Source organism: Cibotium barometz, chromosome 45 (genome assembly GCF_041138505.1).
Source record: "Cibotium barometz isolate CiBa-2024 chromosome 45, ASM4113850v1, whole genome shotgun sequence".
NCBI lineage: Eukaryota > Viridiplantae > Streptophyta > Polypodiopsida > Cyatheales > Cibotiaceae > Cibotium > Cibotium barometz.
The window spans coordinates 16438431-16453980 of NC_141090.1; the positions used below are offsets into that span (position 1 = coordinate 16438431).

Below are 15550 nucleotides of genomic sequence, written 5' to 3' on the forward strand. Positions count from 1 at the left end.
ACTACCTTGTACAAACTTTGTAGTCGTCAATGCATTAGGATCTTGAATGTAACCAATAGGTGCAGATGTACATAAGTGACTTGTGTGCAGATTTAGACAGTGTAGTGAGTAGATAGCTAGCTAATGAGTTATTTATTTAGAGAGAGTAGATTCTCACTCACTCACTCAGACTATAGGATTCTAATATAGTAATGTACACTTTCTCTCTTGTAACTCTCTTGTCGTTCTCTTGTAGTCTTATCTTTTAGATAATAGTACATTCATGTTGTATTTCCTTTAACTATGTAATCTTCTTTCACTGCATGTGCTTCATCTCTTTCAACAGTCTCTCTATGTGCATCTATTTGTGTGTGTGTGTGTGTGTGTGTGTGCATTGGTCGACTGCTGGCAATTATGCTATTGAATCCCAAGAATTTTTGGACCTGTCTTAGTCAACAGATGTCTGTCTTGTTGTAGTGGTTTAAACCTCGACATTTTTACCGATCCTGCTAGATAGCGACATTGATTGCCACCAAAGAGCATCTAGGGTGCTGAAGTAGAAGTAATGATAGAGGAGCATCTACAATGCTAAAGTAGAAGTAATGAAAGAGGAGTGTTAGTGTTGAAGCCACTGATTTTGAAAGAATCTTGGTGGAAAAAGAAGGAGCACAAGAGGAGATTGAGTAGTAGCAACTAATGCAAGAACTAGTGCAAAATCAAGAAGAAGATCATGAACAAGAGGCAGAGTAACATGAAGAGTATTGGATTTTAAAGAACTATTGTTTAGCTATAACTAGTTCCCAACATACAAAGGTATAGACATCATGAGAGAACTAAAGCAATAAGACATGGATGTAGCGGCCTATGCAACAAATCTCAGGAAGAGATGTTGACCTTTCTACAATAACACATTTTTCTTCATGAAAGGATGCTAAGGGGATCAATGCAAGAAGTTGGCACTAAACATTGAAAGCTTCTAATCAGGTGTGAAAAATGGGAGTAGATCATATACTTTGCATGTGTGCGCCTAGCAAGCCATCCTGATAAAATCTCATCGGGGCATGGGTGGTGGTGGTTGGTCACTTTGGAGGTCACACCGCACATGCAAGAAAATGATACAAGCTAGCCCTATGGTGGCCAACTCTACTGAAGGACGCCTGTGATTTATGCTCATCAGGGCAAACTTGGTCACTTTGGAGATCACATCGCATGCAAGAAAATAATACAAGATGGTGGTCCTATGATCGACCAACTCCGCTAATAAAGGACGCTTGTGATTTTGCTAAGCAGTTTGATTTATATCAAAGGTTAGAAGACAACTGACTACATAGACAGAATGCCACATAATCTGCTTCTGTCACATGAAGCATTCATGAAGTGGGGGCTTGATTTTATCGAAAAAGTCAACCTTGCATCCGTCAATTGAAGCATCCATGAAGTGGAGGTTAGATTTTATCGATAGAAAAGTTAACCTTGCATCTCAACTTGCATCTCAATATGGATAGAAAATTTCTATATCTTCGTTGCACAATGGACTACTGCACCAAGGGTAGAGACAAAGGCCCTTAGGGATAATAATTCAACCAATTCAGTGGTAAAGGTTTTGTATGAGAACATTATGGATGCTTGGTAGAGCTCATAAAAGAGAACATTATGGATGCTTAGTAGAGCTCATAAAAGAGAACAAGGAGGACATTTCCTTGATGGATATCCAAGCTCACGATGGCCACATATGGTCATACACAAAAAAATCAACAATCTACTATCCACAATGCAATGGACATGAAGAGTCCAACAATCAAGTAGTGTTGAAAATACATAAAAGATTATCAATGAAAGTTGGATAAATTGGGGTCAAAAGCTACAATCCACACTATGGGCATTCAAAACGTCATCATATCAGATTGAAACTAGGCAGATACCATTCAAATTATGTATTGGCTGGAGGCACTTGTAACCATGGAGTTTCTTGTGCCAAACATGAGAGTCGCAGTACTACGGGAGCAGTTTTCCCTAGATTAATCTATGGAGCAGAGACTAGAACAATTGCTAACTCTAGGACATCTAGAATTGTGACTTATGAGCAGAAGTTGTGCACAACAGTGGAGAAGGAAGGCATGGGTGCATAGAAGTACAAAGTATAAGCTCTTTGAGGAAGGTGATTGGGTGTTAGTATTCAACTCAAGAATTGGTGGATAGAAGTACAAAGTATAAACTCTTTGAGGAAGGTGATTGGGTGTTAGTATTCAACTCAAGAATGTGTTTCATCTTGGAAAATTGAGGCTTAGATGAATAAGACCATATCAGATAACTAGAATACTAGGGAAAGGCATTAGGGCAAGAAGGTAGGTTCATCTTGACTTCACTACATGGCACGCCATTGCCAGTCACAATAGATTTAGACTAAAGCTATATCATGGGTTGGTCAAAAAATCAGACAGTGGGAGTGTACCACACAATGATGAAAGATAAAAATTGTAATTAATAACAGATGAGCCAAAAAGTGATGATGTGGCAAAAAGTTTTCTATTTCGAGCATTTATGGTGTGGAACAAGCCACAACACTATGTTCACATGTAGGCATAAGTGTGATAATTGTAGGATGCCTTGTATGCCACACCCTCATCATGAACGAAATATACATGGGATTTGATTTCCTCTTTGCTAGAAAGTTAACAAATCACGTGTTACATGAAGTAAGAAATGGTTTAAAATCAACGCGCAATATAAAAATATACCTCAAAACTTTTCTCTACAAGGTAATCAATGTGCAAGGTAAAAATTTCTCTGAATACTTTTCTCTACAAGGTAATCAATGTGCAAGGTAAAAATTTGTCTTGACAAAGATGTCCTTTAAGCATAAATTTTGATGTTTTTTACATAAAAGCATCGGTTGAACTGAGTTTTCAACAAAGACAAAATCTCTACTCACCAAAATCTACCTTATGGCTAAATGGTAAGAGTCTATACCCTTCACTTTCTAAGATGTATCCCAGAAAAATGTATAAATGGTAGAGAGTATACCCTTTTCTTTCTAAGTTGTATCCTATAAAAAATGGTAGAGTCTATACCCTTTGCTTTCTAAGTTGTATCCTATAAAAATTAATTTTACTGTCTTATCATGTCTAGCTTATTGCGTTTGCACAAGAGTATAAACAAGAGAAACAAAAACACGCAAATGAGCCATAGAATATAAGTAATACAAACCAAAACATGAAAATGAGCTATAAAGGGCTTCATTCTAAGCTTCATAAGGGGTAATTGTCAGCTATTAGCACATAAGTGATAACTACCTCCAATCAAAAAACATGAGGCAAATTTTGGCCATGCAACGTGCCATCTCCATGAGAGTTCTATTCTTCTTTCTCAGCTATGCCATTTTGTTGAGGTGTGTAAGTCACAATGCATTTATGTTTTATGGGTCTTTCATCCATATACGCATGAAACTCCTTTGAAATGCTTTGACATATACTCCCCCCTTGATCTGTACGAAGGGTGCCAATTGTATATGTTGACACATTTTCAACCATAAAAACAAAGTGTCTAAAGCTTGTTAAAACCTTTGAATTTTCCTTCAAACAAATACATGCCTAGAGTAGTCATTACTAAAAGTCACAAAGTAGAGATATCTCCCGATCGCTGGTGTCCTCATAGGACCACATACATCACTATGTATAAGTCGTAGTTTTTGGATAATCCTTATTGATCCATCTTTTGTGAATGCTACCCATTGCATCTTGCCCAAAAATGCACCCCTCATAAACATGTTTAACAAGGACCTCAAGCTTTGGCAACTCTAATACCGTCTCTTACCTTTTCAGGCATATCAAACTACAAAAGTCAAGTGACCAAAGCGGGCATGCCATAGCTTTGTGTCACTCATAACACATGTGAATATAACTTATAAAGTCCATTTCTTAAAGTATTGGATATACCACAGTGATTTCTCCATCACTCTAGTCATGAACTATACACATGTTATCAACAAATCTAACCACTAGGCTTTTGCCCTAGCAATGGAAAAGACTAGGCGACTTCTTTTTAATACCTGACATAAACAAGACTTTTGAGAGACTGGTTGTCCCACCATTTGCAACAATAGGCACAATCTTAGCAACTTCTTTCATTGGATATAAGGAGTTGTTTACACATTTGACTATGCCTTATTTAGGAGCAGACTCAACGGAGAAAAACATATCATGCTAAGAAGTAATGTACTTTCTAGCACCACTATCAAAATACCAAATATGCTGATCACCACTGATATATGCATACATCATGGACAGAAGGGTCATAACTACAGTGCACAATGAATGTCCAACCCTCATGTGCATAGTTTGTAAACTCCTTCTTTTCAGTGCTTTGTGCTGATGTAGCAGCCACACACCACAGCCATGCCTGACTCTTTCTTCTTCTCCCTTCTCTAGATTTTTCTATATTTATTGATATAATGACCTGGCTTCTAGCAATCATTTCATTTGACTTTCTTATGCTTATCACCCCCATCTTCTAGCATCATTGCCAGAAGATTGGGTTGATTCTGCCTTTGGCTTGTAGCCGCCCTGAGAGAAGGCTTTTCTTACCTTTTTGACTGGTCGGATCTCCCACACGATAATAGTTTGGTTTTGTTAGGAGTTATCTTCTTGCAAAGAGCACTACAAACCAACTCATCAAACATAAGGCCATTGGGGTTACCCTTTGTTATAAACTGAAGTGTGGATGCAAACCCCTAGTATGAATCTAGTAAAGCTATGAGAATAGTAGACACCATGAATTGTTCAAATAGGCCTTATCAATACATACAAGCTAGTCTTTGAGATATTTGCTTTTGAGAAACTCATCCACCATCGATTCTCCCTCATTAATAGATTTGGGCTCTAAGTGCTTGCACAAGTAAGACACACATTCCTCGTTACACACCTGGTAGAGCATAGCAAGCACTTTACTAGGCTTGGGATGTAAATCAAGCATATCCCAAGTTGCTTAGTAGCTTTACATGAGAGAATATGAGGAATAATTCTCCTTTTCATGGAAAGTGCCACTAATGCCTACCATCCCACCTGGCTTGTTTCGCTATGGGAGGTGCAAAGGCGAATGCCATGGTGGCTACATTTGAACTAGTATCACCATTTGAAGTATATGTACTATCCTCTGCTGTGGCGAGAAAGGGTATGCCTTAATGCCAATAACAGCATTCCAAAGCCCTTTAACAACCAATACATGATGCATCATATAGGACCACAACGTGTAGTTGGTCCCATCCAGCTTATCCTTGGCAAAAAGTATCACAAATACATTAGTGCGCTTGCCATTTTAGCTTACAAATAATGAATCTCTAACACAAAATGCAAATATCCTAATAACCTTCAGGTACTGTCAATGCCTTTTGAATGTAACCAACATGGCTTCTAGTAGATCAACGATAAGCAAAGTGTGCAAAGTGGTAGAGTGTAGAAATGTTATTGATAAGGATGTAAAAGTTGATGGCAATGTTGACAATGCTAACAAAGCTATTGATGATGATGCTAATGAAGATGCAATGTCAATGATGACGAAGAAGTGGGATGATGTCCCTGTTTGCACACCAAATTTATAATGTTGTAGTGCAAAAAACCTAAAATCGAACTAAGATAGTTCGAACTGACACATACCCTTAGGATGTCTACAAAAACCATACAACATGTGAACGTTAGAAACATGCTCGCTGAAACGGCCCGAATGGCGTAAAAACTTTGTTAACATATTTAGCATCGCACTATAGGGTATACCTAAGACAGCTCAATTTGTTAATATAGTTAACATCAAACTATAGGGTGTATACCTTCTCCACCTAAGAGGATAGCTTAATATGAGAGACAATAAAAAAATTCAGCTGGAGGAGGTGATGAGACAAGGGCAAGAGAACATGCTTTGATACTAATGGTTGGAGTGGATACAAAGGTAGGAACACACACATAGGTATAGAGAGAACCACGAGACTCAAAGTAGTTTGATTAGCATGAGTGAAGTACAAGCTAAGTGACATGATGTACAAATGCTTGGGAGAAAACAACTCCCAAACAAGGAGGGAAAAAGTGCCCAATCCATTATTAGCCTATGCTTGTACATCACTACCATATAAATGATTGCACAAGAAACTGAAATTGTTGTAAACAATTTCATTTGATCAAGTGGAATCATTTTATGTATATTATGATCACAATCACTACCATATAAATGGCTACACAAGTAAATGAAATTATTATAAAAAAGTGGAATCATTTTATGTATAATTATGATCAATTCCTCTATAATTTTTGTTAGCACTTGAAACACTTTGATGTAAATGAATGATGACTGACCATTTTACATATCCTCCATTATCATGGAGTTTGGAGCATGAAATTTATATCATAATTAACTTTGTGATTAGAAAACTTATACCCATACCATTAAAGATGGTTGAAATGCCCAACAATGTAAACATTGACCATCATCATGGATTTTAGAACATGAATTTTATATTGTAATTAACTTTGTGATTAGAAAACTTATACCCAAACCATTAAAGATGGTTGAAATGCCCGATAATATAAAGTGGGTATAAAGCCATTTGAATCAACACACACTCTCTCTTGATCATATCATACAAATTCTCATGGTATGATTCAATACCAATCCCTGGGCCCCTCCCCTCTCTTTTCTTCTTATAGCATTTTGTGGAAAAAAAATGATTGTTAACAAAATCCTCCAATTCTAACCTTAAGATTTTACAGGATTGAACTATAAAGAAGACGACACATATATATTCTCACTAGCAAATCTCCATAGTTAGATTTCAATGACCTTAAAGGTGAATGCGGCCTACATGCTCATATCCCTCCTCTCTCTAGATATGCATAAAGGGGCTCTCTACTCCCCATCTCTCTCTCTCTCTCTCTCTCTCTCTCTCTCTCTCTCTCTCTCTCTCTCTCTCTCTCTCTCTCTCTACACCCACTACACATGGATCACACCTTTGGAGCTCCCACCGAAGATGCATTTCTATAGATATCACTTCCTTAGGAGCAGGAAGACCTAGGATACTTGGTGAGTGTTCACATGTCCCATGCCATGCGGATTGTGATTCGCTAGATACGAGTTTCATCCCACTGCTTAAGAGTGGAGATAGGGAGAGCTAAGCATGTCTTCTAAGCCGTTAAGCTCATACAAAGACCCAAGGAGGAGAGAATATACCGGTTATGTCACACAAAGGTTGAGATTGAGGAGCATTACATATGTCACTGCCAAGTATACTATGAGATCTGCGAGATATTTCACTATCTGTTTCATAAGCAATTTGGCCCACTTTCCAGGATCATTGACTTCCCGGACCTACCTAGGGCTCTTCTAGATCGATCTCCACCACAGACACATGGACACTTTCTTGAGAGAGCTTCGGCCCCAGTAAGCCACCTTAACCCCTCCCTCACTAGCCAGCCATCACTAGCTTCTTCTATAACCAAGAGGAGGTAGCAGGAGGAGGAGGTAGGAGGAGAAGAACACCCGTACACCCATGGAGCCACCTTGGGCTACAGACCCACCTCACCAAAGAGGAGTTACATAGGATCAGGCCACCAAATTATTACAATGTTTCCAATGCCCCCCATGATCCCCTCATTAGTTCCAGATCTAGGACATGCTTTAGCACCATCAAGCTCCACGTGATGCAACTTAGTGAGACCTCTTGCCATTCTCATTAGCCCCATGCTTGATATTTTGGAGAGTGGTATTATTGAAATAGCAAGTGATGTTTTTTGGAGCAAGGGGCAGTGGTATGTGACCCTAAAACATTTGTAAGAGTTGCATATGTCATAGACTATGGTTCAAAATGTCAAAAGGTGCCCAAAGATTAAGGCATTTATGAAATGACCAATCCATGTGGAGGCCAAAAGTAGGCACACCTAGAAGAAGTTGTGAAGTGCAAAGGATGCCAAATGGGTGCTGCTTCAAGAGAGATGGTACTCAAATCTAGAAAAAATTAGGGGAATGGATCAAACATATGCACTGTTGAGTTAAAACTCTTGTCATTATTGTCATTATGCTTCATTTTTATAATTATGATTATCATTAGTATCTCTTTCTTGCTTTCTAGCATGCTAAGATGATGAGTTCTTAGACTACACACCCTTCTCAACTCTAGGTGTAAATCTCAAGTTGGTATCAAAGCCACCCATCATTCCTTAAGTAGCTATACACCCTAGGATAGTTTCAATTAGAAAATAATTAGTTTTTAAGTTTTTTTCCCTCTTTTGCCAAGCTCCAAAACATCAATGAATCAAAAAGGTTTTTGATTCATTCTCTTCAAGAAGGCACACTTAGGAGTTGGTACATCAACTCAAAGAGCTATAACACATCAAAGGAGAGCTTTATTAATCTAATCAAAGGGATCAAAATGGGGTAGTTGGCAGCAAAATTCTAGTCAGAAGGGTAAAAAATCTTAGATTTTTACATCATACTAGCAATCATTTGCTTCATGGGTTCATTACATATGTTATAGTGTATACATTGATTTGTTGAGCATAAAAAACAATCATTAAAGCTCTAATTGTCAAATCACCATTACATATATTGTACTGTATACATTGATTTGTTGAGCACAAACAAAAATTATTGAAGTATTAATTGTCAAATCATTCTTTCTCTCTCTCTCTCTCTCTCTCTCTCTCTCTCATAAACACATACACAAATCATTGAAGCTTTAATCAAATCACTCACTCACTCACTCTCTCTCTCTCTCTCTCTCTCTCTCACACACACACACACACACACACACACACACACATTAGCCTATTTGTCTCGATCTCCAGATGATTTATTATTATTGCCATTGGATCAATGCATGCAATCTTGACAAAAAAAATGTTGAAGGAAAAGAAAACCAAGAGCAAGGAGAGCTAAGCAAGAGGAGAAGTGACAAGTCCTTGCCCAAATAGGAGAGTAGTGAAACTAGAGTGGGATATGAGCTATGGGAAGACCTTAGCAAGATGAAGCTCAATATTACTTTAGACCAATTCCTAAACCTAGTGCCTAATAGGCAAGCCTATAAAAAGGCACGCTATCTAATGAATCAAACATATGAGCTTCAGGAGTATACATACTTATGAATTTTAGGTAATGAGAAATGAGTAATCAATAACGTCTCAGAGAAGTTTGAGTTCCAAAAATAATGGGAATTTAAGGAGTGTTACCCTTTGATTGGACACATGCTCATTAAAAATAATAATGGAAATTTGAGGAGTATACACACTTATGAATTTTAGGTAATAAGAAATGAGTAATCAATAACGTCTCCTCATAGAAGTTTTAGTTTTCATGTTTATTGTGCAGTGAGGCACTAAAAAGAGGAGGTATAAGCACTTATAAAGTAGGAAGTTGTGTCTTGTATTAGAGTGCATACCCACATAGGCCACAAAGAAGGCTGCAAGAAGGATGTTCATATCCATGCAGTGGGTTCATTACTATTCTAAGACAAGTGGTAATAGATTTCAAAGAGATCAATAATCATTATATTTGAGATAGGGATCAAGAGAGTCACCTTGGAAAGTAAGACACTACCTTGGCATGAGTGTCAAGATTTCCTTGGAGTAGAGCTTATAGTTTTGAGATGTGGTGTATAACCCATAATGCTAGTTCCTATCTCGAGGTGCCAAGAAACGCATACTTTCATCACACAAGACATGCATGAGGGAAAGTGAGAGCAAACAGTCTACATGAAGTATTCCAATGGTTCTATTGGAGGATCATACATAAATTACGAATAAGAAGCGAATTGGAGCACATGAGGCCTTACAAAGCACATCGAGAAGCACAACAAGAAAAAAGGCAACAAGTATTCATAGGGTCAAATGTTGCACAAAAACACTCATAGTGCATCACAAAAAGTGTGGATCAATCATCCAACACTGGGTACACCGCATAAAATGAAGTTGCTCTTTTTTTTTTTGTACATTAAAATAGCAAGCGAAAGTATGTGAAAGCCTTTTTGTATTTGGATTGAGATAATACCAAGGAAGTTCATTGACACTTACTCATTGACCATGCTTAATATACTCTATTTCACATTCTTCACATGTCCAAACCTCAAATGCTTGAACACTTCACACTCCATAATGGGCCTTTGCACACGTTGATGACTAGTTTCCACATCATACTCCTCGTGTGCTTGCATCTGCATGAGCATGCCACATAGCTATGCTCACACGCTGTGTGGCCTCGACCTAAATGAGCCATATTATCGGCTCGTTGAGAAGGAGGGAGGTGCAGTGTTTGTGCAACCACCTTAATTTTTGGCTTAGTACATTGACTAGGGATTTTATACTAATAAATTTAGGGCAACAACACCCGCCTTATTAATTAAACAACAAATAAACTATTCGTGAATATACAATATCAACCACATAAAGGGGGAAGGGACAATAGCTAGGTAGTTAAGGCGACACCCTTCTCTTCCTAGCACACGAGTTTGACTCTGACCCACACCTCTGTCTCACTCGTCTCACACTGCAAAGGGTGGTCCTTGGGGGAAAAAAGGGGGGAAAAAACTAAACAACATATATATAGACTATTCTCGAATATACAACAAAGAAAACTATAGTATGTTTCATATGCTTATCATTAACAAACTAATGGAGACATAAGTCATGAGAAGTCTTCCTAGAGAAGCTCACCGGAAGTCTCCCATAAGTATAGAAAACGATGCTGTTGTACTTTTTGTTTGACTGCGCACTCCTCCTTAGACTCTTCCTGCTTTCCTTCTCTGCACCTTCGAGGAAATGTTTTGTTTAACCTTAAAGAGCACATAAGAATGTAACATTACCCTTGCTGCTGTTGGGCTATGGCAGACTTCACAAACAGTGGGAACCAGCACTTGACTTCCCCTCATCAAGGTAAAACCCCTCTGCAGAAACCTGCTGTATCATTTGATATCGTTGTGCTGATCTCTTCAAATCTATACCCTTCTGTATCCCTTTGCATCAGAAATCAAATGCTTCTCTGAACAGTAGCTTAGTAGATGATTTGCATTAATCTTCTAAAACCTGAAGCCTTTTGCATCAGTTTGCATTAGAAATCAATGGCTTCCAGAACAGTTATCTGGCGAATTAGTTGCGTTAACCTTTCAAAACCTAAAACCTTCTGTACCACTTCGCATCAGAAATTAATGGCTTCTCAAAACAGTAATCTAATCTTCCAAAACAGAAAGATTTGCCTTCCTTGTTTCTGAAACCTAATGGTCTGCTGCGTAAAAATTTCTTCAGTTTACTTGGCCTTAATATGTCTAGGTTGATCAACTAAAGTCCTGTAGATTGTGTGCTGCATAACACATAATACAGATGACATTTGATGTAGATTTTTCATTTCCTGAAACCAAAGGTACCTTTTTTCAAGCCAAGTTTTGTCTAGATTGAACAATTATGTGATGTACTACAGCAAAGTCTTGTAGATAGAGTGTTGCACAACACTGATAACATTTCAATCCCAACCACAAAATAGGCAATTGGCACCGATAACGATGATCTATTCAGTTCTGGCTCTTGGAAAGATCTTGACGGATGCGGATTATCCCAGTGGAAGCAGATACTTGAATCAACGGCCTCAATGTAGTGAACCCAATGAAGGTCAGTCTCCATGGGTGAACATACTTCTTAGGCTTCATGCGTGGTTTCCTCTTTCTTGGTTGGGTGCGAGTGGGCAATGCAAACATTGCTTCTTCTGTGGAGGAATCTTTGCTAGATGAGTCACTAGCTATCCCTTGTTCGAAGTCACTATTGACAATGCCTCAACCCATTGGGCCTCTTCCCTGTTTTCAAGTCTTTTTTTAAGGATTATTGACCTTTACGTATGCATAAGTGATTGGTTTCCTAATTGTGTACCAACCTTGTGTCTCTCATGTAAGGCCTTGCGAGGATCATAGTGTACGACCCTCTTCTCTAGAAATCGGAAACACAATCCGAAGGTCTTGCTATTCACATCTTGCCCAAAGCTTTTGCTATGTTCCTATTGGCAAGCTTGACCACGAGATTGGTGCCTACAAGTGGTGGACTTCCTCAGGCCTCCCAGCAGTCCTTGGTGATTATGTTGACATAAGGACCACCATCCAAGATTGCCTAGACATGCATTCCCTTATATATGACACGTAGTATGACATTCATCTCATCGCCTTGGAAACCGTGTTCCGACTTGTTTATGGGCACTTTTGGCAATTCTTTGGCCTTGGGTATGGAAGGATAACGCTCAACATGGCATGGCTCTCATCCTCTTCTAGCTGGGCTATATGGACTCTTAAATTCTCATTTATCCAATCATATAAGTCTAGTCTAGAGCTTGGACTTTTGAGGACAAGAAATCTATGAGGCCTACTATGTCCTGCGGCGGGTGATATATTCGCACTAACTTGGAGGTGAGCTAGGGCCTGCAATTGTATATGGAATGTGCATGGAGTCTTTGTTAGGAGGCGGTGTCTCTGAAGGGGACGAAATGAAGTCATTGCCAATCACCTAGGAGAAAATTGTGTGTTGACCAATTTGAGGCAAACTCTGAGTCTCGTCAATCACATCTAGCAATGTGGGGTTCGGTTGGATAGGTTTTGGAGCCAGGGGCTCCGGAACTGGCTCTTTTCCAAGCCTTTTAAGAATGGTCATGGGTTCGGTCAGGGCCTTTAGCTAGCTTTGAGGTTCCCTTACTAGTTTTGGGGTTGGCTCTGGAATGGGGTCTGGGATATGCTGAGGCAGGGTTAGTGGTTTGTACTTGACCACTTGCTCAAGGATAGGCTCTAGTTCAACCTCCACCTTCCTTACAAGCTCTTAGGCTTGTTTCACTCATTCCTTCTCCAACACCAAGTTGGGGTACTTTTTCAATTTCGTAGGGAGGTTAGCACAATCAATTGGTTTCTTCTCTGCATGAAGAGTTGGCTTTAGTGGGAGATCATTTGTTGTTTTCCCAAGGGAGGCAACTTCTCGTACGAACCACTTTTAATAGTCACGATGTCGTTGTTTTGACAACTGATTGTGCGTTATGCTTTTGCGTGCTCTGTGATGTCTTCCTCTTTTGGATCTTTGGTTCGGGTCCTTTAGCCTTTTTAGGCACCACCTTAGCCTTTGGGGCTTGTGCCTTAGGCTTCTTAGCTACTTACTTCGAGGTTAAAGCTTGAATTTTTAGCTTATTTGTAGCCTTGGAAGTTTCCTCAGCTATTGCCCTCCTCTTGGCTTGGAGCCTTGTGATGGCATTAGGTGGTTCATGTAGCACTGGCAATGAACAAAACTGTTGCGTTCTTGGCCTTAGCAACGGACACTCCGTGCTTATATGGTTTCGATGCCACTCTCTGCACCACACCATATCTCTTTTGGGAATAGATGTGGATCGGCCTGGAGGTTTCCCTCGAGCCCACCAACCTTGCCAATTCTGGCCTAATCGGTTGAGCAGATTTTTTGCCAACTCATCTATGCTCATGGCCTTGACTAGAGCCCGTTCTGGTGGTGATTGGGCATCCTTAGCTGAAGAGGCTTTTGATGTGGACGACTTTAACATCCATATCTTGCAGATTGTCTACTAGGTCCAATGCCTCGTGGCAACACTCTTCAAAGATGATGTGCCTAGACTTAGAGATGGTCGTGCTAGTCTTTCTTGGGGACTGCATCTCACATGGAGGTATTTGGATCTTGCTATGCAGTCGTGAATGGATTTTCCTTCCATGTGCTTGTTGAGGTTATAGATTTAAGCGATGGCAATCCAATCTGGCTCCATTGGGTGAGAATCTAATGATGAAAGTGTGTATCAAGACCTCATATGTGGTCTTTTCAAGGACTGGCTTGCCTTCAAGCAAAGTCCAAAGCAAGATGTAAATGAAGTACAAGATTGGCTTACTGTCTGTCCACTAAACAGTGAACATAGACACCTTGGGGACTGTTTTGGGCTGAATGGAACCTCTGTTTTGGTGCAAGACACCTTTAGGGCTGCGTTTTCTCTCTGTAAATGCCCTATTTCTACAGCTCTCTGGCCTGCCTATATGCTGCGTGTTCTTGCTGCTGTAGGCCGAAGGATCTCAAAGAACAACTCCTCGACATTGATGAAATCATTGAAGATGGGCAGCTTGTAACCACTACCCTCAACTCCTTGCCAGACTCCTACCTCAGTTTCCACACATCCATAATAAATCTATCTATGAGAGATGGAGCTAACTTTTGATGAGTCATTTGGGTTACTTCTTCAAGAGGAGTAGACAAGGAAGAACAAGCTCAAAATTGGGGAAGAACATGCTTTTCTCTCTAAAGGCAAAGTGGATTCCAGTTCACAGGTGACACATTCAAAAAGAAGAAAGGAAATGTCACTACTGCCACAAGCTAGGACACTATATCAACGAGTGTCAGAAGCGGCTGGCCAGTGAGAAGAAAGAAGCTGGAGATGAAGCTGCTAATACAACCTTGGAGGAGCACAAGAAAGATGAAGCCCATCTTGCAGATATGGGCTGGGTTTATGTGTAGAAAGAGTACACGTGTCTAGACTCTAGAGAGCATTTATTTGCTATAATCCTTTGTATATACGTGGCATATACTTGCCAAAATGATGTAATGGCTTATATCTCTTTATAAGAGATTATCACTTTAATGATAAATTATGTATATGCTTTACTCCATGACTCTTGTACCCATTAGTCTTCTAATAATCCCCATATTACAGTTGTGCTTAACCCTTAATCCCATGTTTATAATCTTCTGTTTTTGCACGTTCTTCTCTCATCCCTATCCCATCATCATCACTGCTGCCTGGTCGTCACCATCACTGCACTCAAAGACATGTACACACTAACAAAGATATGGTTGATCAGTATGCTCCCCTTATGCAAGCTATTCAAGGGTCAATTGCCTCTTCATTCTTGGGCTGACCTTTGAGTTCACAGGCTGCAAGATGCTTTATGCCCTTGGTTGGCTACTCTTATATAGTCATCAAGAGCTAGGGTAGCTCTCAAAATGTAAATGATCTAATCCACTCCAGTCCGATCTGAACTATGAGGCGAGGGCTGTGGGTAATCAGTGAGGGAGGTAGTCGAAGAGCCAATCCCTAGACAGCCAATGACATGTCCTAGTGGATTCTCCATGAGTCGTCCACCACTAGAAGACTATGTATTGTCCGGCTTGGCTATGGTCTGGAACAGAGTGCTGAGTTATTGGCGCACAGCTAATGGAATATCTCTCTCTGGTGCCATCATTAACGAAGGATCTGGAGTGAATCTTATACCCGACTTCACCTTGGAAGCCGTGGGCCTCCCCATCACTAGACTTGCCAACTTCTCTGGCAGAATGGCTGATCAGTGGGATGTTCCCCCAGTAGGCATTGTGGAGCATGTCAGAGTAGATTTGCCAGGCGCTACTTTCTAGATTTCGTGGTGATCAGGCTACCACAAATTCGGGGTGCTTACTCCCTTTTGATTGGACGTCTGTGGTTGAGGCATGCTGCAGTGCTTCATGATTGGAAAAGGAGACGCTTCCCCAATTAACTGGCCACCTCGAACTCCAATTAGAGGATGGTGTCGACCAAGGCATCCGGGTTGCTAGCAGCA

The 15550-nt window shown here is 39.9% G+C and overlaps 1 protein-coding gene across 6 annotated transcripts in view; it reads left to right on the forward strand.

Annotated features, from left to right (window-relative positions):
* Positions 1-10577: 10577 nt before the first annotated feature.
* LOC147612498 (calmodulin-binding transcription activator 3-like) overlaps positions 10578-15550 on the forward strand; it is an 84438-nt gene continuing 79465 nt past the window's right edge. For 3 of the 6 annotated variants that reach the window (XR_015263466.1, XM_086783121.1, XM_086783123.1), the window contains exon 1: positions 10578-10883. Coding sequence is in view for 4 of the 6 variants with exons in the window: in XM_086783121.1 (XP_086639247.1) it covers positions 10832-10883 (52 nt within the window). In the remaining 2 variants the exon portion in view is untranslated. Of the gene's footprint in view, positions 10884-11491; positions 11613-15550 lie in introns of those variants that run through there. The other 3 variants (XR_015263465.1, XM_086783120.1, XM_086783122.1) reach the window with 1 other exon arrangement.